This window comes from Bombus pascuorum, chromosome 3 (genome assembly GCF_905332965.1).
Source record: "Bombus pascuorum chromosome 3, iyBomPasc1.1, whole genome shotgun sequence".
In the NCBI taxonomy this organism is placed as follows: Eukaryota; Metazoa; Arthropoda; class Insecta; order Hymenoptera; family Apidae; genus Bombus; species Bombus pascuorum.
In genome coordinates, this window is record NC_083490.1 from 18,544,705 (window position 1) to 18,571,171 (window position 26,467).

General features: G+C 36.8%; 3 protein-coding genes and 1 long non-coding RNA gene across 9 annotated transcripts in view; 3 read left to right on the forward strand and 1 right to left on the reverse strand.

The window, feature by feature from the left end:
* Nucleotides 1-11,132: 11,132 nt before the first annotated feature.
* Nucleotides 11,133-12,531, forward strand: LOC132905525 (uncharacterized). The gene is made up of 3 exons (XM_060956916.1): nt 11,133-11,291; nt 11,634-11,819; nt 11,970-12,531. Exons 1-3 carry the CDS (start codon nt 11,234-11,236, stop codon nt 12,185-12,187), a joined length of 462 nt encoding a protein of 153 aa, XP_060812899.1. The 5' UTR covers nt 11,133-11,233; the 3' UTR covers nt 12,188-12,531.
* Nucleotides 12,532-13,261: 730 nt separating this feature from the next.
* On the reverse strand, nt 13,262-19,248 carry LOC132905535 (uncharacterized). Its single transcript, XR_009657819.1, has 2 exons — nt 19,118-19,248; nt 13,262-13,487 (listed from the first exon to the last, which is right to left on the reverse strand). It is a non-coding gene; the product is annotated as an uncharacterized LOC132905535 (long non-coding RNA).
* On the forward strand, nt 19,248-21,895 carry LOC132905516 (outer mitochondrial transmembrane helix translocase-like). Its single transcript, XM_060956897.1, has 6 exons — nt 19,248-19,682; nt 19,813-20,055; nt 20,114-20,315; nt 20,397-20,593; nt 20,729-20,907; nt 21,001-21,895. Exons 1-6 carry the CDS (start codon nt 19,530-19,532, stop codon nt 21,149-21,151), a joined length of 1,125 nt encoding a protein of 374 aa, XP_060812880.1. The 5' UTR covers nt 19,248-19,529; the 3' UTR covers nt 21,152-21,895.
* A 297-nt stretch (nt 21,896-22,192) lies between these two features.
* The window catches only part of LOC132905509 (phosphatidylinositol 3,4,5-trisphosphate 3-phosphatase and dual-specificity protein phosphatase PTEN), a 14,598-nt gene continuing 10,323 nt past the window's right edge, over nt 22,193-26,467 (forward strand). For 2 of the 6 annotated variants that reach the window (XM_060956877.1, XM_060956878.1), the window contains exons 1-8: nt 23,624-23,876; nt 24,117-24,321; nt 24,413-24,542; nt 24,632-24,910; nt 24,979-25,124; nt 25,203-25,366; nt 25,444-25,725; nt 25,863-26,049. In XM_060956877.1, coding sequence (XP_060812860.1) covers nt 23,805-23,876; nt 24,117-24,321; nt 24,413-24,542; nt 24,632-24,910; nt 24,979-25,124; nt 25,203-25,366; nt 25,444-25,725; nt 25,863-26,049 — 1,465 coding nt within the window. In that variant the 5' untranslated portion in view covers nt 23,624-23,804. The other 4 variants (XM_060956880.1, XM_060956881.1, XM_060956879.1 and 1 more) reach the window with 4 other exon arrangements.

The following is a 26,467-nucleotide window of genomic DNA, read 5'->3' on the forward strand; positions in this document are numbered from 1 at the left end:
GACCGCTACGTGTTCATACCCGTGAATCGTCGCGTTCTCCTTCTGTCGTTTTCCCGCGTGCAACGATCTATCGATCCTACCACCTAACTTCCGTTTTGCGCAGATATTTTCAGGATATTTGCGATGTAGAGAATTTATACTGGCTTTTCATAATCTCGGATAAGAAACGCAAGAGAAAAGTAGGATTCTTTGTTTTATCGCGTTTCTTTATCCTTTCGTAATCTCGGCAACGCACGATTTGTCACTCTTACAAACGAAACGTTCGCTTGTTTCGTTCGTTTACAGCTTGAAAGTGCTGTTGCAGATTTACCTGTTGTCATGTACAGTTAGTTGACAAATTAGGATATGATCCTATTGCCGTTCGGCGGTTTTGAGATTTGCAAAATCTTCGTGTATGCGAGACGAAGGAATTTCGAGGGTCGCGCCGGCGAGATATTTCGGCCTCGAGAACATCGAGCGAATATAGGGGAAGCACCCGCTTAAAAACGTCTCCCTAACGAACCTATTTACATTCGATAATTAAACGAACGCCCACGCAACGAAGCGTGCACAGCCAGACTTGAAAACAAAACTGCTCCCCATACTCGACTCGTTGCTCTGTCGTCTATCCCGATTAATAATGCAACTTTAAAACCCTCGCCCCGTGTCGTTGTCTTAGGAACCTGAATGGTCGGTGTGAGTCAGCAAGATCCATTGCTGGAGCGTCGAGAACGTACGAAATACGAGCTGCATTGTCCCAACATCCCGCTTGTCGCTCTCAAGCACGGGAAGAGCAAAGCGAGTTAAAAAATCGCACGCGGGTCGCGCTCGAACGACAGCCGTATATTCGCTTCTTTTCTATACCCGAACGGAGCTTTCGTTTCTCCGCGAACACGGAATGGTCTCCGCGAACGATAAGAATACGAAGATAGTGCGGTGTACGTGTGTACATATACGAACGTTTCGGATGAGACGAAAGAAAGAAAGTCGTTTTCGTCGGTTCGGGCGGTTCTCGAAATTCGCACGCGCTTAACTACGAGACTTGGCGAAGGATCGATGAGCTTTGAGAAAATCGTCGAAGGAAAAGGACAGGAAAAGGAAACCCGCGGCCGAACGAGCAAATGAGAGAGAAAAAGAGAGAAAGTTGTTTCAGATCCGCGCGTAACTCGTTGCATTGGCAAACGAATAAACGCGAAAATAGGTAGGAAGAAAGGGAAGGAATATAAACTCAGGCAGAGCGATGTAACGCGATGGAACAGCATTGGCCGTGTTCCAGATTTTCCTAAAATCCCCGCGGGAAAGCTATTTGCCGAAGTTATATGGCAGGAGGGTGGGTGTAGGGTCGATACTCGGTTTCGCCGAGGATATAAGCGGATTTTTTTACACGCGCGATAATTGAAGCACGCTCATTGTTTCTCGGTCGAGACCCTTTCGAGACCCCTTTATCTGCCGCGCCTTTCATCGGTCGGCTTTTTCGTAAACAGCGGGGCAGCGTTAATAGAGAAAACGGACGACATAATGCTGTCTGCGATTTCGAGCATTGTTTCAAATTCTATGTATATAGATACATATGTATGTGTATACGTTTCGCGAGCTCCGACGACAGCAATTTGGCTGTTCGATAGACCGGACGTAACTCATATGATGCCCCCGTTGACTAATAAAATACGTATCGCGCTTGTTTCCTCTCGACACACGGCGTACCACGTACGACACGTTTGCTTCTACGACCGGTCTGAGTCTGTTGCAGCCGCAACCGCATAAGAGAAACTCGCGCCTTATCCTCGAAAAGCGACTGGTCATTGTTTGGTTATTAGATTTCTCCTGCCTCTAGGGCCGTGTTCGCGGCCACGGTCGTGGTCGCGTTCAGCTCCATTCCTGTAATTGAATTTCAACCGTTCGGTTCGTTCGGGATCGGCCGAGACAGTTGCGTCCTGTTGGTCTAGGAACGATCCTTCCCTTTGCATTATCCATGTAAATTGCATAAAGGATGGTTGCGCTCCTCCACCATCTCCACCCTTTTTCCTACCATCTTCCTAGGAAGTTTGCATATCGCCGACATGCATTCGCCTCTAACCTGTTCGCCCCAGTAGTTGGTACAGACTCTCGAGCGATAACCAATCTATAGTCGGCCCATGGAATCAAAAAGTGATTTCGCAACGTCGTTTCCTTATTTCGATGTATTCGATCGCGTTCGATTCGACGTGATCCAAGACGAAGAAGTATTCGAGTTTCCCATCGTGCAGGTAACGCACGCTATTCCCTAGATAACTATTCGTGGAACGTGGACGTTCGCTCGCGAGCTTCGAATTGACCTCGCTTCCATTTCCATTTCAACTTCCATTTCGAAACGAAAGGAGCAACTCGACGTTACACGTTTGTTCCCAAACTTTCGACTATCGACGGACAAGCGGAAAAAGTGACCGTAAAAGAGAGAAAGCGAACTCTGGCCGTCAAGTTTCGCGATGTGAGAACGGAAAGCCCTCTTGACGGTAGCATTCGGGATTACGAGTCGTCGAGGAAACAGTTTGCTAGAATCGAATCGGACAAAGTCGAGAGCAGAGACGGTTGGCTTCGAAAGAGAACCGAGGTATTAACGCTAGTCGTAGCTTCGCGTTAACTAGGTCTATTCTCTTCACCGTCGAGGATACAAGCGACTGTTGGAATTTCGAGATTCTCGGACGTTGCACGGCTGACGTTTACGAGCAAACTCGCGGGACCGCTGCGCCCGATTTACCTTTCGCCCTCCTCTTTCTCGTCGTTTTGCCCGTAGACCATCCCTCGCTCACCACTCCGTGCGACGCGACGATCCATTCGAAGCTTCGCTGGAAACGTCATCGACTTATCCACGTGTGCTGTTCACTGGCTGCAAGTAGATTTCGAGCTTTGGATAATCGATGCGTTTCGCCATAAAAGCTCGAGGTATAAAAGCATGTGAGTAAGTTTGCGTAATCGCGTGTCGCGTCGCCACGAGGCGGATCGAGCACAGCGATAACAAAACTTTCATAACCGAAATCGGCAGACGTGTTGTTCCTAAATTCCCAGCGAAGCTACTTCGCAAGCTCCCTTTATTCTCTACTTCGCGTCTCCGTCGAACCGTTCTATTCCACGTGCGATTTATTGATCCACGCACAATTCTACCTCGACCACCAACTCAAACTCGCTTCGACCAGTGGCGCTCAGTTACGCGTCGCTACTTTCTCTTCTTCTTTCCTTTCCCTCTTTTTCCGGATATTCCGGAAAACGCGAAATTGTTTATCTTCGCTCCTCGCGGCTCGTATCACCACGCGATACAACGTAGAGAAACCGATCTGAGGAAACCGGAGCGAAAGTTAAAGGATGTTGGTGAGCGGTAGAGATCGGACGAGGAAAACGGCGAGAATTCGACCGCTTTAACAGTCGAGCTTCGCGTTCCGTAATTGCAGCCAGGCGTTTCCATTACGAATTTAAATATTGATTCCCGCCGCCGCGCCGCTGCCAGCCGTAATGGAATCTCGAAAGCTTGGAAACTGGGCTTTGGAGAGTATCGGTTGGACGAAGCTGCCTCGAACTCTGACCGAACCGTTCGTGTGTCGGAACCCTCCACTTTCCGCCTCTTCCGACGCATTCGGAATGGTAGATCAAAGTTGCCAGTAACTAAGCGAAGTCGAGAGCTGTGCCGGTTAATCCGCACTCTATCCCATCGGTGCGATTCGTTATCAACTTCGACTGGATACGTTCTTCTGCGATTTCTTCTCTTCCGTTTTCTCTTCTTTCTTCGGTTTCGTTCCGAGACGAGACGTTACGAGAAAAAAGGAACCAACGAAAAAGAGGCGAAGAGACACAGCAAGTGAAGATCGATCGACGCGAATATCTCGATTCCATGTTTGTGAAAATCGCCGGTTGCGTATATTCTCTCTTATTGACATTCGATATTTGGGTTAAACGAGCGCGTACGTTAGAGTGAGTGAGAGAAAGAAAGGGAGGAAAGGGAGAGGGAAAGAAGCGCAATCATAGTGAAAGATGGATAAGCAGTCTTCGTTGCGTTGATCGCGTTTCATGTCGACGAGATGTCATCCGCATTTGTGATGTACTCCCGTAATAATAAGAGGCAATATAGAGAGGAAAATCTAATATGTACGTATCTACGATCGGTAGCATAAGATAAATTCCATTACATCTATGAAAAAATTGACGAGAGTATGATCGCGTTATCATATTGAAGCGTTCAGAATTTTCAAAATATTCGATTTGTTTCGGCCAGCTAGTTGGAACAATTACGTTCACGATACGCACGTACATGTTCGATGATCCAGAATATTGTGACGTTCTACCTGGTTGTTCCATTACGTTTTCCAATTTAGAGTTTAGAAGGATTTGCTACCATCAGAGTGACTTATTCCCGCAACACGGCGATCGGATCGCACTGGCGCATCAATATTTACTTGTTCGTATTCGACGAACGACTGCGATCACGGACCCATCGGTGCCTCGAATGCAACCTTACCTTACCTCCAAACTACAACCATCCGTGAAGTCATCTTGATCGTAATTTTTTCTCTCAGTCATATTGGAATCGCAAACACTGCAACACACTTCGAACGAAGTACCTTCGATATTCAGACACGGATAATTCTTTCAGAGATCCCCTGGATATTTCAAATGTCCCGATCGAGCGATTAGAATCATGGTTGTCGGTCCTCGTATATTTCATACGAATCGGAAGTTTCGGTAACTATTTAGAGAAGACGTGTTTTATCTTTTAAAAAAATTAGGGTATCTACTAATATATATAATATATAATATTTATATATCTATAATAATGTATAATAACTAAGCTTCGATTAACAATGATATCTTAACGATAACTGTTCCGACGCGACGTTAAAAAATCAAACCCTTACGTGGAAGTATCTTTGAAAACTTGAGGAAGAATAGAAAAATAAACGCAAGAGCGTCCTCGTAATCGACGTTTTACATAGTAAACAGACATTTTCATGCCAACCGCATTTCCTGCAGAATCATTCGCGTGCAACGAGATCGGAAAAATTGCAAGCTAGCGTCGAACAAATTGAATCAGCTCTGCTCCTTGTAATTTATCGATCGTGATCGATCGACTTGTTCTCGCGAATATGGATAGGATCATTTGACTGTGTGGGTTACCAACGTTTCCCTCGCTCTTTCGTTTTCGTCATATTATTATATCAATCTTGAAATGGCATATGCATTTCGGACTATCACACGTCATATCGGAATCTTCGAAGTTTGACGTAATTCTCGCACATTTGTGACTTCTGAAATGGAAAGAAGAAACCATTGATGTTAAAGAAGTATCTCGCTAAATGAGGGGAGAGATGATAAGAAGAGAACTAAACGGAAACTCCAACAAACTCGTTGTTTTCTTTGTTGTTATCGGACAAAGTACCTAGTTGTACTAAAATACCTAGGAACAAAAGAATAAATTAGTAAAGGTAATAATAATAAAAATGACGCAGGATACTACAGGAAGCAAGAAAGCTGGAGAAACGCAGTCGTTTGGCGATCTGCCTGATACATTGTGACCAACGCAACGTAGCGAGGGTTTGGTAGGAATTCGTTGAGCGTGTAGGTCGATGCAATTTCCGAGCGTGGGAGAGCGAAGCGTGTCCGAACCGATTTTGCGGTCCTCCGAGACATTATTGTTCGCATCCGTTACTATTCCGGACGTAACGCGTAGCGAGATTAACGATTCGTCAATTAGCACGGCTAATGTATTTATGAGCCAACCTTGTAATCTCTTCGAATCTGTCCCCTCATTCGTTTTGCTCCTTCCCACATTCGTTAGAATGCCGGGTCCATACTGTTATTCGCGAACAATTCGCTATCTGTTGGACAAATATATGCATAAAATAGATCGGTAAAAAGAACGAAAAGTATTAAAAATCTTAAGTGATCCAACTAACTGTGGGTTGTATTTGTGAGCAGTAGTATTCTTCTATTACGAAGAAAATTTCGTTTCTGACGTGAATTGATGTATCGCGTAACGCACATACAGCGTGCCAAATTCTTTTAGACAAACGAGAACAAAAAAAAAGAACAAACGCTCGTGCGCAAGTTTACTTTAAATTCGAATTGATATTGATATTGCGAATCAAGGCATGGAACGTATTTCGTATCGCACGTCTCAGTCAGTCGGATACTCGACTACGGATTTCGCTTCGAATAATAATATAATTGGACAATTCATAGAGGGTAAGTGGTCGTACTTGCGCCTATGAAACGCACGCTCTATTATTACGAACTACCGGCTTTGTAATGCAAAATCAATTTCCTCCTCCCATCTCATACTCATACGTCGCATAATGCAGTGTCGTGTTATCTAAGGATCGACGATCTGCTGCTTTCTCCTTGCGTTAATCATTCTCTGATACTCTTTTTGTTCCTCGTCGTTCTTTATCGCGATTGTAGAGTCATGAAAGGCTAAAGAATTATTCGAATGGAAAACAATGGAACGCGAATGCAGCATATCTGCGTATATACATATGTATAATATATAACGGTAGTTTGCGCGAAATACGGAACTCGACACCCTCCTAAAGAACAGGAACAAAGTTTGGTAGCATCGGGGTGAAATCCTTTGGGGAATTTGATTTGCGTTCCGCGATGGAAAGCTTGGAAAATGCGATCCGTCGTTTGCGTAAAATCGCTTGGCTTAATATCAAGAGCTAAAGAGTTTCTACGAAGCTTCTTAAAAGAAACGACGACGAGGAGAAAAGGGAAGAAAACAAGGATAATAAGGATAGTGAGTGCAAAGGAGTAACGAGAAGAAAGTTACAAAACTACGTAGAAAGGAAAAAAAAGGAGGAAAGAAATTTGTGAGCTTACTACCACCCTATATTCGACCAAGATCGTTTCTAGTTTCGTAAATCTTTGAAAATATCCAAAGATAGCCAAAGGCTTTTAAAAGTATCTATTCTTCTTCTTGCCTAACCAGTACAATTTATAGTCTCACGGTCGATTCTACGGCACGTATACCCAATACACGTAGGACCATGTCAGCCACAACGAACGATTCACTAACAGTGTTTATCAATCTCGGCCACTAAATTAGCCGATAATCATCGGCTCCTTTGATCCGAAATTTAGAAATTCTCTTACGAATTATCTTTGTTTACTTTTCGAAGTCTACCCTTTCTTTCATTACGATCAGGTATCCTCGTTGGCAAACATTGTCCTATACATATAGACTTCAAAACATTGAATGAAAAGGTCAATCGATTAACAAAGCACCGTTAGAAAGAGAGAGAGAGAGAGAGAGAGAGAGGGGGGAGGGAGAGAGTAAAGATGAAGAAAATCGATAAAAAGGCTGAGAACGCGTTTTCGCAAGATTCCGGTGAAGCGTGATCAAGAGCAGGTAGTCGAAGAAATAGTGAAACGAAGAGAAAGTACGTGATCCGGAAGCTAGTACCGCCTATTGGAAGATCTAGCTATTATACGATGCGTCGTCCTCTAGGAATTGAGTCGACTGACCCCTTGGCGGCTAAGACCGTGCTTTACTTTGCCTTCTCGGAGAACCCATCCGAGGAAGAACGGTATTTTTATTCAAATTTCATTCGATCCGTTCTCGAACTTTCCCTCTACCCATCTCAGCCGGGATCGTATTATGCGGCTTCCCTCCAGTAAAATCGTCTCGCTCTAATGCCGAGACTTTGCAAATTTATTCTATTTGCCAAAAGCCGATCGTCGCTGTTATAAATTCGAATCTTCGTCCTTGACTCTGTTCGATGTTCGTCATTGCATTACTACGTTATGTGTGGTGTCTTATGTTCACCATGATCGTATCTGGACGATTCATCCGACGAATTAACATCATGGCAAGCACATATTCCACGTATCTACAGTTTCTCGGATTAATATTCAAGCCACTACACTATCCTTGACTTTATTGCTTTGCACACGAATGGCTCGCTGAAATATCATTTTTAATTATATCACATTTAAAATTAAATTTTGAATAAATTACAAAAACAAATGAATGATTATCAGAAGGGATAGACACGAGTCAATAAAAAAAGAATAAAGATAAGAACAAGAACAGCGTGGTCTTTAGTTCGTGAAGAGATAATACTTTCAGCGGTCATGTACACGATAAGAGTTGCAAGTGCCGTAGCAATGTCAGCGCTGAGTTATCGTCTGGTTATTTACTGCGAAATCGACCCACGCTTTGCCAAAGTCGTTCGGTAGCCAGAGTAAGGTGGTGATGGGGCTTAAACGAGAGCGGAACGACAGCCAAAACAACAAATATGGACGCCATGCTTTGAATAGGAAAGGAATGAAGTCGAAACACGATCTATCGTTACCATCGCCTCTACGTGTAGAAGTGTATATACATATTTTCGAGCTGACAATGAGCTGTGTATTGCTTTTTTTTTTTATTTTATTTTGGTTATTTTACAATTTGTCCTTATGGACATTTGGTAAAGTGTTATATTTTATTGGTGAAGAAAAAAAAAAATAAAATAAAAATAAATATAGCATGTGGGTGGCTACCCCCAGCGGGGTGCCAGCTTCGTTTTTTTCCAAGTTATATCTTTTATGTAGCTGTGTATTGTAGCAAATAGTATCGTTTCAGAAAAATTGATCTAAAGAAAATGTAAATGTTAGAATTGTAGAACAGAAATACGTTGCGTGAAGTATAAAAAGATTAGGATCGCAAAATATTTTGAAATAGGACAAGAAAACGAAAGAAGACGATAAAAGAGAACGGAATAGAACAAGCCGCGAGCATTTGTTGCGACGGTAGTTGCAGCACGAGAAGAGTTGCTAATGATTCGCTAACGAGATACGTGCTCGGTCTGTTTCGTAGCGAAACGAAAGAAAAACCGACTACCTCAGAAATAAGAGAGAAGATCTCTTCCTCTCGAGACTTCCTCTCTATACCACCGCTGACGAGCTTTGTCTTTATTTCGTTGTCTCTTCCTATGATTTCTTTCCTCTGCTTCTCTCCTTATTTCGTCGTATATACTAGCAGTTGCTGCATACCTATCCTGTCTATCGCATTCTGCGAATATGATACTTAAACGTTATTAACACATTGTTTAAATGATTGTTCGTAGCAAGATCGTAACAATTATTATAGCTAACGATATATAAAAGTCTGATAAAAGTCAAATACCGATTAAGCATTACCATTAAATTTGACAATTTCGTATCGATGTAAGATGATATTAGGATTGCTCGAAACGAACGATTATTCACCTAAATATTTATGCGTTGCAGACCTAAATTAACTGGCGACCAAATTGCAAAATCCCTGGTGAGAATATATCAACGAGAAGCGATAGTCTTCGTATATGTCAGCTTCCTCGATGGAACGATTTTTCCTCTTCTCCCGACTTTCTTCCCTCTTCTTCGCATTACTACCCCTCAGTCCTCGATCTAGGCTAGTTTTATTTCCAACCGCTTTACCTTCGAACTTTTATTTACGTGTCACCGGAAAAGCGTTCTCGTGTCTCAACATAGACGGGACCACTCTCTGACGCTGCATCTGCACGGATATTCCGATGCCTATAGTTTTCAAAGGCCGCGTTTCCATTAAAGTCTTGCCAACCAAGGATCTTTGCAAATCTATCGAGTAGATCTTTGTCTGCGAATATGCATTTACATCTTGATCGATGAATTTTTCCATGTTACACGCTACGATATTCTTTCGTATACGTCAATTCCGTATTCGAGATTTTGGATAACATTTATCTTTATCGCGACATATCGGTTCCGTCGATAATAATCGTTAGAACATTATCTATATTTCGGAACAAAAACAAAACAGTAACGCGTCAAATGTTTCAGATACGTCTGATGGCTTTTAAATTTTCGTTCTTCCATGATTAAATGACGAATATTCCGATATACGATCAGGAATCATTCACGTTTTCCTCAATGCCATTCAATGGATATTCGTATTCATTTGTTAAGACGTGTGCAGTGAATATGATTTTCTGTCGGTATCATGACTGAATCCGATCGCTACGCGATGTTGCCATCTCCAATGCTTTAATGGTTTAATGCTTATAAAGCGAGTTATTACTCAATAGTTGGTAAAATAAATTCTTTTCGTTCTTTTTTTTTTTTTTTTTTTATGTTAATACATATTAAAACTATCTTGTAATATACTGAAACTGAACCATAAATGATTCTCTCTTTCAAAGGGGAACTTTCGCTGACGAATTTTGAATATACGTATGTCTCTTAGAATTTTTAGGTCTCGTTTATTCCCATTTCTTTTAAGACTTTAAGACTAGGTCTGAATTAAGATAGGACTTTCAAGCCAATGTCTACGTTTCAGATCATCTATTTGATTCCTTATAATCGGTGTTTATACACAAATATTCCTTAATCCTGTTTTAAACTATGTAATATATCTTCCATAAAAATTCGAGATTTTATAGCGCGTACCTCTCTAAAAATATATAATTAGTTAAAATTTAACGTCTTAATAGTTAAACATACATATGTATATATAATACATATACATGTGTATGTTTATTTATTTTACAATGTTCAGGTTTTTGCCTATATCGTTAAAAACAAAAATTCCAATTTTTCTTTTTCTCTTTCTCTTTCTCTTAACAACAGCACATTTCGGGCTAACCATGTCCAACGTAACTTGACTTTGGTGGTCTTATGGGTACGTAGCACCCGGTAGTTCCTACTACGTGTCTGGATTATGATTTTACGGAAAAACAATAAGTGGCAAGCAACAGAGCGGCAAAACAAGTGACGGTTGAGCGACAGAAAATAAATCAAACCTATAGATTTATACGGAATAAGCCACACAGCTGAGCGATGAATTGTCACTCACCGTTTATCGGTATGATCTACTCTATATAAATCTATAGGTTAAGTTTATTTTCTGTCGCTCTACCGCTTACCACTTATCGCCCTCTTTTATAGTATCACGGACTAAAGCACGAAGACCGTTAGCGAAGTGTATATATGGATATATAACAAAAGCGGAATTTGATTTTATCGACTTCGGCAGGTGGATTGAATATAATTCGTATACTTACCGGTCTAAATCGTAGATGGCATCATTGACATAACGGAATGACAACATGCTGCAATAAATTACCTCGTCGGTGCCAAAACAAAACCTATACTTTTTTACACGATCGGTATTTCAGAACATATGACGCGAAGTCCTACAAAATGTTAGATCTATCTGTGTGTATTTAGTCAATGCTTATGGTAACCAACGCCCATGAATAAGTAACTATTCTTCCAAAGATATCTCAAAATGATTGTAAAAAATGTGATCGCGAGTGTTAATTTGTTACTTTTATTCTCAGTGGTAGGTAAGTATACGTGTTTTCGAATAAAAATTACTTTGGCATATTTTATTTTACATAAAGAATCGGTTCGTTCATTTTAAGGTTATGAATAAACTGCGGAGTTTTGTGCAAATTTATATTTTTGAAAACATAGTTAAGAAAGTATAGCCTGAGTAAAAAGTTGTTATGTCAAGTATTATAAAAAAAATACTATACTTTGAACATTTTTTATATTTTTTCATAGTATACACATTCTGTGCAATTTTTCACTTTCAAAATCTCTATTACTGCAGAAAATTTCGCAGTCTAGTTATGAAACATTACTAAGTTTCGATCGATTTTTTAGTTCGTTTAAATAAATTTTAGGCACTCAAGCGATTCGTTGTTATCAATGTAGTAGTGACACTGACCCTAAAGGCGAAGATTTGTGTGGAGCGTACGAAAAATTTGATAAAGACAAAAATATCGCTGTAGATTGTAACAGCGAAGAGTCATACATGCCTGGCACCTTCTGTGTTAAAATAACGCGTCAGAGTCCTCGTGGTTTTATTTGTAAGTGTACTTTTTTTAAATTTTGTATTACTACATATTTAGCTCTTCTCAACAAGTTAAAACACGTGGTGCACTTACTACTACGTCCATTTGATAATTTCATTGCTGATCTAGTTCACATTTGTTTATTATTTCGATCAATTTTCGAAGGGGACGGTAGATGGCGACAAGTGATCCGTCGATGTTCTTCCGTTGCCAGTACTGGAGTCACGGGTGTTTGTAACTGGGGAGTATATGAAAATGGTGTATATTGGGAAGAATGTTCCTGTTCTGAAAATTCTTGCAATGCGGCATCAACTTTATCGTCATTTTCAATAATCATTTTATTGAGTCTCCCTATTTCGATTATTATATTCTCTTTAAGATGACAATATAGAATACTAAGATAACATCACCGAGAATAAGGGAGATTCGAATGACTGGTTACGAACGTAACAGTATCATATAAAAAGTAACCTTATTTTAACAAATGAAAGGAATCCGTCCAGAATTATATCGGAATATAATCCGTCCATTTTCAATTACTATATAAATTTATATGATTAATATGTATATCATAATTTTATAAGTAAGCAAGTCAATTTTTATCGTACATTTTTGTATTAAATTCAGCCCTATAATTTTATATTTAATTAAGTGTAAATAATCTACTGTAACACTGAAAACTGCTGTATAATTACATACAATAAACTACATTCTTGGCATAAATCAACTTCATTAGTAATATAATTTCTTCTGAATCTGTATTTGTCTTTCAATCTTTCTCTTTACATACATTGCTCTTAGACCTTTTCGCCAATGATAATATTGACAACTAACAAAAATTTATGTAGATGAGTGAACTTTTTACATAGGAAACGTGTTTGGATAATTGAGGTTCTGTTACACAAAATATTTCATAGGTAAGTAAAATTATTAAAGTATTATAATTTAAGATATTATTTTATAAAACTTTGTTAGATGTTAGTACTTAACCCTCTGTGAACAAGAATATTATTTGCATCTTCCATGGGCAACCTGAGTCATTTATAATTAACTTTTTTATTATTCTTCTGACTTCCAAAAAATCTCAAAAGATTGTAACATACTTATTTTTATTTTTTATTACTTAAAATACTTATTTTATTATTTATTTAAGGAGTTGTTAATAAAAATAAAAATTCGAAGGAAAGTTTTAAAAAATTAGTAATTAGTTTAAAAATAAATATTTTTGCAATATATAAATATAAAAGAAAGTTATTACATAGTTTCGAATTTCTTGTTATAATCTTTTAGAAAATTGCATGCACATTCGCAAGGAAGAAAACCTCATCGATTTCGATGATTTTTTAATATGGATGGTGGGCATGAAATCCTCATGGACATCCTACTCCGCTTTTCTGGGAAGCGGCGGGGCACTGTCGGACTTCACCGACTAAAACCCCACGGTGGATCGCCTGACACTGGGCTGGGATTCTCCAGGACCTCTTTCGAATTACTGCCGGAGCACTCCTGCGTCTTCTCCTATCTGAGGGAGTCATTCCTTGGTTAGTTCGGGCATTGGGGGGGACCACCATTCTCAACGCTATCCCCTGGGCCGTCGTGCAAGTTTAAGGAGATCCTGATCCTCCTCGGCGTGTTGGCCCCTTAATATAATGTTGTCTGCAGAAAGGCTATTTACAATTGTACCTGTTTGAAATTGTGAAATAAGATCTGCTTCTTTATTAAAACCAAACATCAAAATAATTTTCTTTGCAGAATTGGAAAAGCTAAAATAGGAAATATATCATAATTAATATTATATGAGTTAAAATATTTTCATTTCTATTATTTCCACAAATACAATCAGAATATACTTAGAATGGAATAAAATGAATATTTAATATGAAAATCTGTAAATTCTTCTACATGTTCTGTATTCAAATGTTTTTTTGTAACAGCAGAACCCATAAACATTATTGCAACTTTATCTTTTGATGTTAAGAAACTGTACAAAATAACAAGTATTAATAATTCGAAGTAAATAATATTAAATCTAATTTTTATACTAACATTTTTTCAATTAAATTTATATTTCAATTTTTATATTTCTGGTGGTTTGACAAAACAGTAAATTAAAATTATTAATTTTTAGCAGTGTTAGAAGCACATAACATTGATTGCAATGCAAACTCAGATGTTATATTTTTGATATGAAAGTTGGTAACTATACTGCGAATTTTCATGCAAATTCATATTTTTTAAAATATAATTAAAAAAGCAGAACGTCGATAGGTATTGAAGGAAAATCCCAAAATTCAATATTGCTATCTTATTTCGAATTAAGCAGATTCTGTAAAATTTTTTCATATAACAGAGAATGAAGTTAAAAAAGGGTCGATAATTAAACTCCAGAAAAGATATAAAACAAATAATAGTATTTCGCTGGTTTAAGCAAAAGTTACTAGTTATGTGAAAAAAAACTGAACTGGATATTATATTTTAGGTAGGCAGCCTTAGCTAGAAACCAATGAGTTAGAAACTATAACCAGAGAGGAAATCTTTCCTGTTTGATTGCACGCTAGCATATACAAGAATCTATCTATTTAATTTCAATATTAGGGGTCTGTCCTGATTGGTTCCACACTAGGGTAAACAAGATCCTATTTAGTTCTACGCTAGAATAACCTATTTAATTGCACGGTTTTACGGAAAAGTTCATATCTACTTTTCTATCTGAGATAGATAAGTATGAGAATAACAAAATCGTGTAATGATTAAATTTAATTGTCTGAGAATGAGAAATTAATCATTTATAATATTTCTTTTTAGAGAACAAAAGCAAATCCTTCCTTTCAAACGACAATGGATTAGTGCAATTATGCAATAATTTTAATAAAATTCTTTATACACAATATATTTAACAATTTTTAAATTCGAAATTAAATTTATTTTCCTTGCGATAATATTTTTATTATAAGAAAACCTAAATTTCATTTTAGTAGTAATTTTAGTAGTTGATAGTTTGTGAGTAATATTTCTGGCGCGATATATCTGTTTTACCTTTGTATTCGTTTATAAAAATGATAAAAACAGAAGCATAAACTAACTGTAGATAAGATTTGTCATCACACATATTTTTCTGATTTTTATCCATCTTACTTTCATTACTGAGTAAAGCTTATTTAATCCTCTGAATGTTAATCTATAGATTTAATCTATGAAGGATTATAATACATATTGAGATTGATAACTTAACGCAGATGTGCTTAATAGATTGCCTACCTGAGATTGTATCCAAAGTCCGCCTTTTGTTGAAATGCTTAACATTATAAATAACAATATGTAATGACACGAGAAAAAGAGAAAGAACAATGGGCTAGTATGCTATGGTATATCATGTTCGTGTCTATTTTTATCACCTATTAAACAAATGTAAGCCTTAAGCTAAAGATCCATTGACAATCAAAAATGAAACAATTTGCTTCAATGTATTTATATAAAACCGTTCCCATAGGCAAGCTAGACTGGAAAATGATTTGAATAATTGGTTTTATATAAATATATGGAACCGTTTCCACTGAAGCCATGTTCGAGTGCCTTGAAAGCCGATTTAGCATGGAAATGTCTCTTTTATATATATATATATAAAATATATATATAAAATATATATAAAATATATATATATATAAAATATATATAATATATATATATATAGTTTATTTTGGTTTTTACAATTTGGTAAAGTATTATATCTTAGTTATTAGGAAGAAAAAAAAATAAAAATAAAAATATAGCATGTGGGTGGCTACCCCCAGCGGGGTGCCATCTTCGTGTTTGCTAGGTTATATTTTTTATGAGATCTATTGGGTGTTTGGAAATGTCTCGTGAGCAATTTTTCGGCAATGTCACAAAGGCCCCCCAAGCCCTTGCAACGCCTTGTAACCCAAATGCCAGGCATCTGTAACATCAACCATATCTCAGTCCGCATCGGGGACCAGGCGCTTCGGAATCGATGGGCTGATGACGAAAATAAAGATGTGGCGGCTGTTGTCACGTAATTTCAAATGATAATCAAAGATTCAGTAAAAAATTGGGTTTATTAGTAACAGTTATGTTTTTTATTACAAGAAATCACAAGAAGAACTGTGTGGACCCGTCTCGTACCATCAAGGAGGAAAGCTCGGTGTGGGTGTACCCTTTTGAACTTAGAACGCGGGTTCGTCGTCCACACTTTTCGGTAGAAAAGTGAGGGTAATGATCCGCGATGCCCATTGGTTAATAAATGGAACGGTAAAGACAAAGAGGAGCCGATGCGGCTCGTGGGCATCCTTGTTCATGAGAAAGGCCTATTATCTCTCCAGACACCCGCTTTCTCCGTAAACCGTAAATGTTTATGCGAAGAGAAATGAAACTGAACGGATTCGGTTTAGGGTATCTCCTTAGCCTTGTAGCGGGTCAGTGTGACAATGTTTAGGTCTTGGCGCCATGACCATGAGAAACTTCGCAGGGACCATCGCATCTGGCGTAACACACGACGGACAAAAATTCGATCCGTGACACTGTTACAGACGAAATGTCACGGACGAAATCCGACTAAACAAAGCGATAAGCTAGCGAAATTCCAAGCACCTTAGCGCGAGTGACCATCGGAATAACATCCGATCACTGTATCCGTTCTCAGAAATATATGATCGAAGTCTTTTCCCACTTCCACGAATAAAAGAATTTAAATACTCTCCCTAAAATCATCCAAGGCAGCCTTGAACAGTCACGCCTAGAGCTCGGAAGTGTATTGCAAACAAGAAAAAAAAAATAAAGTTTCTTAAATTTCTTTTTTATTTTACGTGACACAGCACTCGGTGACAATGTATGTCGACGAAACGAAGTGCCTGTCACGTAAATAAAAAAAGAAATTTTAGAAAAAAAAAAAGAAACTTTTATTTTTTTCTTGTTTTCGATACACTTCCGAGCTCTAAGCGTAACTGTTCAAGACTGACTGGGATGATTTTAGGGGGAGTATCTAAATTCTTTTATTCGTGGAAGTGGGAAAAGGCTTCGATCATACATTTCTGAGAACGGATAAAGTGATCGGATGTAATACGATGGTCACTCGTGCTAAGGCGCTTGGGATTTCGCTATCTTATCGCTTTGTTTAGTCGGATTTCGTCTGTGACATGCCTAACGAACCCTCAAAATCCCAACGGTCCTTTCGCCGAATGATCGAGTATGCCTAACAAACGCGTGGATAGTGGGGATATTGAGGGATGACAAAGAAGGGAAATCGGATTCCGCCGAAGGTAGTTGTAAGAGCTTCAGTCTTGAAAAGTCGCGTCTAGAGTTCAGAAGTGAATTGTAGTTAGTGTAAACCAAGTACTAAGAAATAAATTTTCTCTTTTTATTTCTTTATTTTTATCTTTTATTTTTCGTCTTCGATATTAAATTTCTGCCTGGCACGTGTTACGCCAGATGCGATGGTCCTTGCGAGGTTCCTCGAGGTTCCTCGAGGTCTAGGCGCCAAGGCGCCTCGTTACACTGACCCGCAATAAACCCAAGGAACCACCATAAACCGAATCTTTTTAGCTTAACTTCTATTCATATAAGTATTTTCGGTTTATGGATAGTCCTTTGAACGGTCCTTGGGTTGGTTGCACGCTCTTGCTAATTACGGAGAAAGCAGATGTGCCTTGGACAAGGCACAACAAGGACACCCATAAGCCACATGTGCAGGAGACTTTTTCCTCGTATTTTATTTATTAACATTGGCTATAACCAATGGGCATCGCGGATCGTTACCCTCGCTTTTCTACTGAAAAGTGAGAACAACGAATCCGCGTTCTTAGTTTAAAAGGGAACACCCACACCGAGCTTTCCTCCTAAATAGTACGAGACGGGTCCGGACAGTTCTTGTAATCCTTCTGTACGAAAAAAAACCTAAATGTGCTACTAATAAACCCAGCCGTTTACTGAACTAATCCTCTATCATTTAAAATTACGTGACAATATCTCCTTTTTATTTTACGTGACACCCTCACCGCATCCTAGTCCATACCACATTCGGTCGATTGCTACGCTATTGTTTCTGCTTGTCAGTTTGTAAACTTGTTACGATTAGCAACCAAAATTTATTCGAATGACGAATAACAAAAAAAGAATAAACAATAAATACACAATTAACATTAAGCACTTAGTATCATAATGATGAAAAGTGCACATATTTGGTTGTTAATATTTGACAGAAAACTAAAATCTAATGATTTTATTTATGTTTTTCAACGTATCTAAAACATTTTCTTGTTTTTTACTATTATTTAAACATCTGAAAAATAGTTTGTATCTATTTAATCATGAAACATTCCAATTTACAAACAAATAAATTTAATAAATATACAAATAAATAACAGATAGCAAATTTCAATCATAAATAGTAAATAATTTATATCATTATGATGCATGACTCACTCATTAGAAAGGTTCAGATCTATTTGTTGTTTCTACTAACATGGGTCATATGCGGCGGATCCGATGACTCTGAAGGGACGTGTACATCATAAAGCAGCAGTCCCTCAAAAAGTTTTCCCGCAATCTTGTGAAGGCCCTTTCTTCAACGACATAACAGTTTTCGCCTGCTCTCAAACGAAAGGACAGCGCTTCCGCTCAGCTCTATACTGTAAAACCGACAAAGTGCCTTAAAAAATATTCATGCTAATATAATTGACATGCCGAGTGCCAAAAGTTAATGTTAAATCTGAATGGTGTATAGAATACATATTAAAATATAAGGGAAAGGGAATATTCTCTTGTTTTCTCTAACAAAAATATTGTAAGGTAGATCAGAGACATGTTTAATATAATGATGAGGTCAACTTCTAACATTTAATTTTTACCGAAAATGGTTACATCAATATGTAATGGAGGCTCTACTCTATCTGACTATTTTTTCTCCGTGAAAACTTCGCGTATTTTCAGCAGCACGTTTGGTGGGAGTATTGTTATCAGGGTATGTTGGTGATGAAACGGGTTTATGACACCAGCAATTTGCTATTGAGGCCATACTGAAAAACTCTAAAGAATCATGCCTTATGGAATGTTCTTTCTTGGAAATCATGGCTTTCTCAAAAATAGTTTTTCAGTCATAAACCGTGCTAGCCGTTTACACGACAATTTCTTCTTTGTTAGCGTAGTTAGCCGCTACAATATAGTAAACAATTAATTTCTCTTTCTTAGGCAACTTACAATTAATTTAATTATTGCGCGATTTTTAATAGGTTCTTGTAGCGTAGAATTAAACAAAACAGATCTCTAACATATAGGTTCTTGCATATGCTAACATGGATCACCTTTCAGTATCGTCCGCATGGTGCAGCACTAGACCGGGAACCATAAGCGTGAGCACTTTCATTTCCACTCTGCTATAGTTTGTCCAATGAGACGAAAGAGTAGACACAAACAAAATCTGATTACTGTGATCGCAGCTCTCAAGTAGTGACACACTATATTGGCAATTCTGATTATTGTGAATTGTGGGGAATTTTATATTAAAATTGTTGGATTTTTTCATAATTAACGCATGCTCTTCTCTTGCGCTTCTCTCTCGCTTTGTTGTACACAACCACTCTTTTCTTTGCAAATGTTCAAGTTCGAAGTTTGATCAGTGTTTAAAGTGGCATGTGATATTGGTGAAGGAAGGTTAAAAGTTATTACACGGACAAAAGAATTTACTGTTAAAATTGAAATAGACTATCATATGAAATGAATATTGATGGAGTTGGATACACGCGATCGGACATATTTCTACTTGTGGCAAGAATATCGTTTATTGCGGCTTTTGGGTTTTTCAGTATGAAATGGATTATGAATCAACTTGATCCTACAAACAATGCAAAGAAAAAAGCCAGAAAAAAGGTTATACATTAATCATTTAATATTTTTGAAAATTAAGTCTTACATAACCTTTGTTCTCTATATATTAGAAAGATAACCTTAATTTTTTTATATATTTTCTATGAAAAACTGTGATTTAAATGTTCTATAGGCACAAGAACAGTTACGAAAATTGGGCAAAACTGATAACCTACTGTGGTCAGTAGATATGGATCAGTTGTCAGACTATGAAATGATAATAGCTAATCATATAGTAGATCCTAAAGATATTCGAGTTTCATGGGAAAATATTGCAGGCCTTGAACATGTTATACAAGAACTCAAGGAAACTGTAATATTGCCTATACAAAGAAAGGAATTATTTGAAGACTCTCAATTAACACAAGCACCAAAGGTATATGATTCTATATTATTAAATGATTTATATATTATAATCTTTATTTTAATTTTAGGGTGTGTTGTTGCATGGCCCACCAGGTTGTGGTAAAACAATGATTGCCAAAGCAACTGCTAAAGAGACTAAAACATGTTTTATTAATTTAGATGTAAGCATTCTAACTGATAAATGGTATGGTGAAAGTCAAAAGTTAACTGCAGCTGTATTTTCATTAGCTGTGAAACTTCAACCATGTATAATTTTTATTGATGAGATAGGTTGGTGAGAAAGATGAATGTATCATAATGTATTTTGTACTATCATCGATGTTATAAAATAATCTGTGGATTTTTCCATAGATTCATTTTTAAGAGCACGTAATTCACAAGATCATGAAGCAACGGCAATGATGAAGGCACAATTTATGTCTCTTTGGGATGGATTAATTACAGATCCTTCTTGCACTGTTATAATAATGGGTGCTACTAATAGACCACAAGATTTAGACAGAGCTATTCTTAGACGTATGCCAGCTACTTTCCACATTGGTTTGCCAGTAAATAAAATTTATACAAATTGATAAAAAAATCGTGTGTACTTGCATATATATCACACATTCATGTATGAAATATTGCATATTTACTGCATATGTAACATACAGTTCTTATATATATAATGATATATGTTTCAGAATGAGCAGCAACGAGCGCAACTCCTGAAACTGATTTTAGATCATGAACCAATAGCTGAAAATGTGGATATAGAAAAACTGGCGAAAATAACAGAGGGCTTTTCTGGATCAGATCTGCAAGAACTTTGCAGAAATGCGTCTATTTATCGTGTTCGAGATTATTTGCGAACTCATACACAGTTAATATTTATGTTTAATCATTACTTTAAGAATATCTGTAAAAGTTGATATTAAAACGCATAATTAATTTTTTTTTTTTTTTTGTATTGCAGAGACGTAAGTACTACCAGTACTGACGATGAGGAATATCATGATGCAGTACGACCTATAATAATGGAAGATCTTCTTACATCGTACAAAAAAATAAGAACATCTAAAATACATACGGGTACTCTTAGTGCTCTTAAATCTGAAATAGACTAAACGAGATATAATATATCAATCTACTTTAAAATTCTTTTATTTAAGAAAAAAGGTTAGGGAAACAATTTTATAGTAATATTTCTCTTTTTCAAATATCCAAATGTGTGTAAAAAAATTTCTACCTTACTGGAAAATTTCATAATTGGTAAATAATGACACTAAAAGGAATGGAGCGTGTGAAAGAAGAATGTATATATGCATAAACATGTATATAATATAAAATGATGTTTGATAAAATTACTAACTTATATATTTCAAGAAGAAAAAATTTGAGTATAATTTAAATTATTATGCTGTGTACAACACATTGGTTTAATAAGGTTTATGATACGAAGATGATGTAAAAAAGCCTATACTTTCTTCACACGCAATTTGATTAAACGTCACTGAATCTTTCAACACTTTCATTTTGCCATTTTAATTTAATTCGATTTTAATTTCTTTTTTATTAGTTGGTGAATTGAAATTAATCATACTGGTTTCTAAATGTGCCCGCGATTTTTTTTTTCGTAAGCAACCATTAAATGTGTGGACATTTGCATGAACAGTACAAGTGCATTTAAGTGTATATACGTGATTTCGATTAATATAAGAAAGTAATCAATATGGATATATCTTGATTATTGTTATGTAAATTAATTCGTTAATTAATTGTTATTTAAATGTATAAACTTTTGTATTTATCAGTGTACAAATAAGAGTTCATAATACTCGTTCATAAATAAGCAGATATTTCGAATATTATTATTAATCGCGTCTTCGTAATTGATAAAAACAAAATTAGCAGTGATAAAGAAATTATTATATCTAATGCACAAATAATTTAAACTTGAGATTGAGACTATAAACAAACTTAACAGTACGTGTATAGAAAAATTAATACTGTTCGAAAATAATTTCTTGTGAAAGGAAATGCGAATTTATAAAATACAAAAAAAAAAAAAAAAAAAAAAAAATTATACTTTCATATATTAAATAGTTTGTTTCTATGTATATGTATAAGGCATTTTGTTAAAAATTACAACTTTTAATCAGCATTTGTAGTACAATGAAGACAAAATTAATAATATTAATAAAATACGATTTTAAGTGTAAGGAATCGGCATTTATAAAATGTTTAGAGAAATAATCTTTGTAGTTTAATAGAAATATTTAATAAAAAGAAAGCATGAAAATAAAAAAAAAAAGAAGGAATAGAAAAAACGCATGCGCAAAAAAAAGGATACCGACGGAGTATTTCAGAGAAGAGCAGCAAAAGTTTCCGGGATGAAACTTCTAGGATGACAAAGCCTCTGTGAACCTTTACCCTGTTCCTTTCTTCTTCTTTCGGTAAGATACGGCAGTAATACCGGTGAAACGCCGAGAATAGACGAAAAAGGAGAATATTTTTTTAAAAGAAAAGGTACATAAATGCTGTTATCAAGCATTGCAGGGAGAAGCGCAAGTAAACGCGATATGAACGCGTCGTTGTGAATGGCGCTTCTAGTGACAAAGGTGGCTGAGGGAGATTTTACATTTCACATAAGATGTAAACTGTGTTTAAAATGGATGTTACAAAGAAAACTTCTGTTCGTTAATTAAGTTGGACTTTTTCTTCATTTTTCCGTCTGACCTTCGTTAACGATTTAACGAAAAGATGGAGATAAAGAGGAAAGAAAAAACGACGATTCCAATCGGATCCCGGTACGATCGTCTGTAAAATCCTGCGTAACATCACGACGGTTCGTTCGCAGAGTGGACAACCATTCCGCAACAACCGCGATGCATGATCTTATGCGTTAGTGGTGAGTGTCCGTATCGCGTGTGCGTGTCTATCCATGTTGGCAAATTGAGGATGCAACATAGACATTGTGTTGTTCCTCACGGTCGTATTCATGAATATGTGCGTTTATTACATCTGTATAAATTCTTTGTCCAAAAACCACTTTATTTTCGTGATAGAATGTGGTTTGAGTTCATATTACTACTTTGACACGATGACACGATTACGCCACCAAAACGTGATTCTTCTGTGAACGGAAACTTCTGAACCAGTTTATACGTTTATTGGTGTGATTAGACAAAACTTGTCGATTATAAAGCAATTAGATCAACGGATTCCATGGAGCACTCGAGAGATTTTTATCGATGCTAACTTTATTCTTTAGAAATTCACCGTAACTGGGAGTGCCGCTAGATCGTAGTTGAACATGCTCCGAAAGGACTGGAGTGAATTTTACGTTACATGCGAGAAAAGATTGTTTTTTTACTTTTCAAAAGTAATATGGTATCTCGAACGATTTCTTTAAAATCTGATGCAAGTCTCCTATAAACGATATGTGAACATTAAATTAAAGAGAAGATGGACAATGTATCGGTGAAACTGGCGTGAAAATGTACCGCGGTGTTAAGTGGCCTCTGTGATGTATTATAAACGGTGCTTAACCTAACTTTTCATCGACGCTTCTACACGGCGTTTTCTTGCGAGTAATGTTCTTTTGATAACGAACTTGTAACCAAATGACCATAAATCGCGAATGTTTATCGTTTATCATTTCTTTTCTTTCTTTTTCGCCATGTTCCAAGTGTCAGTTTTTCTTACCGCATTCATATACGATTTTAATTTATCATAAAAAACATGAGACTATAATCGTTACTTTGTAAAACTCTGAAAATGCTTTTTATTGACTGTACTTCTGATTTTGTCAACGATTGTATGAAGATTAAGTTCACAGTATTTATACGAGTATGTTATTAACGGTTCTATATCTACCATTTACGTTCAAATTGAAATATAGGTTTATCTTTTATCCTTTTTTTGTATTCCGTCATCTTGATTTTTGTATTACTTGTCAATGTTTGTATAATGCATTTCTTAATCTTGTTCTAAAGATACGAACCAAATGTATGGATATATATACATATGTTACATCTGTTATAATTATAATTAACAGTCTAGCACCAAAATTTTGTCATTTTTCTCTAGCAATGGTCATGGGCAATCTTGTCATTTTGTTATCAAGAAGAAGTGGAGACTGAAATTATTGGAACTGAGGGAGGGAATTTAAAATTCAGTCAGCCAAGTATGTCCAACACTATCAGTAATATGAAGATGACCAACCGTATCAAGGGAATGGTGAGCAAACGTCGTAGGCGTTTCACAGAAGATGGCTTTGACCTTGATCTCACATGTATCCTTTCTTCACAATTATCAGCGTAATTTCTTGATATGTACTGATATTTTTGTTTCTATGTTCCTTAACCATGGTGTGTTAACAACAGATATAAGAGACAACTTAATAGCAATGGGTTTTCCAGCTGAAAAGTTAGAAGGAGTGTATAGGAATCACATAGATGATGTTGTTAAACTGTTGGAATCTAGGCATAAAGATCATTATAAGATTTACAATCTGTAAGCATTTTAAACACTCTTTTATGCTTATTTTTGTTTCTTTTATCAAAGGATCAAGAAATAAATTTTAAACCAATTATATCTTTCAGATGTTCAGAGAGATCTTATGATTTTAAGAAATTTAAACAAAGGGTAGCTACATATGCGTTTGATGATCATAATCCACCAATGTTGGATCAAATCAGACCATTTTGCGAAGATGTGCACGAATGGCTTTCTCGTCATCAAGAAAATGTAGCTGTCGTACACTGTAAGGCTGGTAAAGGTCGGACGGGTGTAATGGTGTGTTGTTACCTCCTTCATACTAAACAATTTCCCACTGCCACAGAAGCCCTTAATTACTATGGAACTAAAAGAACACACGATAGGTGATTATATTATCTTTTGTTCTTCTTATGTATGAACAATTGTTTTATTAATATTGTTTATTATTCAGGAAGGGGGTAACAATACCTTCACAGAGGAGGTATGTGGATTATTATGCTACTCTTGTACAAGAAGGACTAGATTATCAACCGGTTACATTGTTGTTACGAAAAATACAATTGGATCCAGCACCTATTTTTCATGGAGGTCAAGGATGTAAGAATAACGAGCTATTGAGGATACATTGAAAAAATTAGATGCAAAATATGATTACACACAATTTTTATGTTTTAGATTTGCATTGCGTAATATCGGAATCTAAGAAAAAAATATTTAGCTCTGATATAGTAGAAGTACGAAAAGGAATGCACACAGTCAGCATCCCTTTAAAACACAGCATAGCACTGACGGGAGATATACGAGTGGATTTCTTCAATAGACCAAAAATGAAGCGAAAGGTACATATTCAGATAAAATTAATGAGATTCATAATTTCTCATAACATACTTAATCAATTCGTTCACTCCGTACCTAGGAAAAATTGTTTCATTTTTGGTTCAATACATTCTTCGTACGAGACTACTTATCGCCGGAATACGATAATGGAGAGTTACCAGTTGAGCGTTCAACTAGGGCATTGAGTTGCGATGGTGCAACTATGGAATTACCAGTGGTTATGTCGCACATGAAACCCAGAGCTGGATCCTTAGCTAGTCTCGGACCTATGCCACCTACTCTTGTTTTAAGTATAGATAAATGGGGTCTGGATGACGCACACAAGGATAAACATCACAAAGTGTATAGCGCTGATTTTAAAGTAAGTACATATAATTGATCACATTTGATGAGTAAATTAATCACACACATTTGACGCGTTTCATATGTATATTATATTCATCCGAATTTTATTCTTCGAACAATCATTTTATTTTAACTGATTGAACGTTGTTGTAGGTTAGCTTATTTATGCATCGGATGGGTGGTAATATATCGCAAACTGTATCAGCGACAACAAATAGAACAGGAGAGGGTATACAAATAGGAATGGGAGGACAAGATACCCCGAGCGAATCAAGCGAAGCGGATAGCAGTGAATGCGACACAACTGGTGATACGACGGGAGATGAAGATGGGGAATCTGGTGAGTCTTCTGCATCTCTGGTGGTGAATCACCATCTTCTTACACACAGCAGTAGCCGTACACACGTTAGTATCCACCAAAGAGCTAGTCTCAGAGAAACTGCAAAAGGTTTACTCTCGCATGGGGATAAAAGTAGAAGTAGTCATCGGCAAAGCACTGGCAATGTGAAACGTTCTTCAGCTCTCATACGTTCGGCCACGTTAGACACATAAAAAAAAATATATATATTTGTATATGTATATACACGTACATATGTATATATACATATATTTATCGTATCTTGTACTTAAACGCTGAGTTCTCTGAACTGGCATTCGAGCTTTACAATGACTTTATGTGAAACTAGGTCGTGCTATTAGTTTCTTTTTGTTATGCTAGCATGAAAAATTAGCATTCGATAAGTTCTTAAATGCATCGA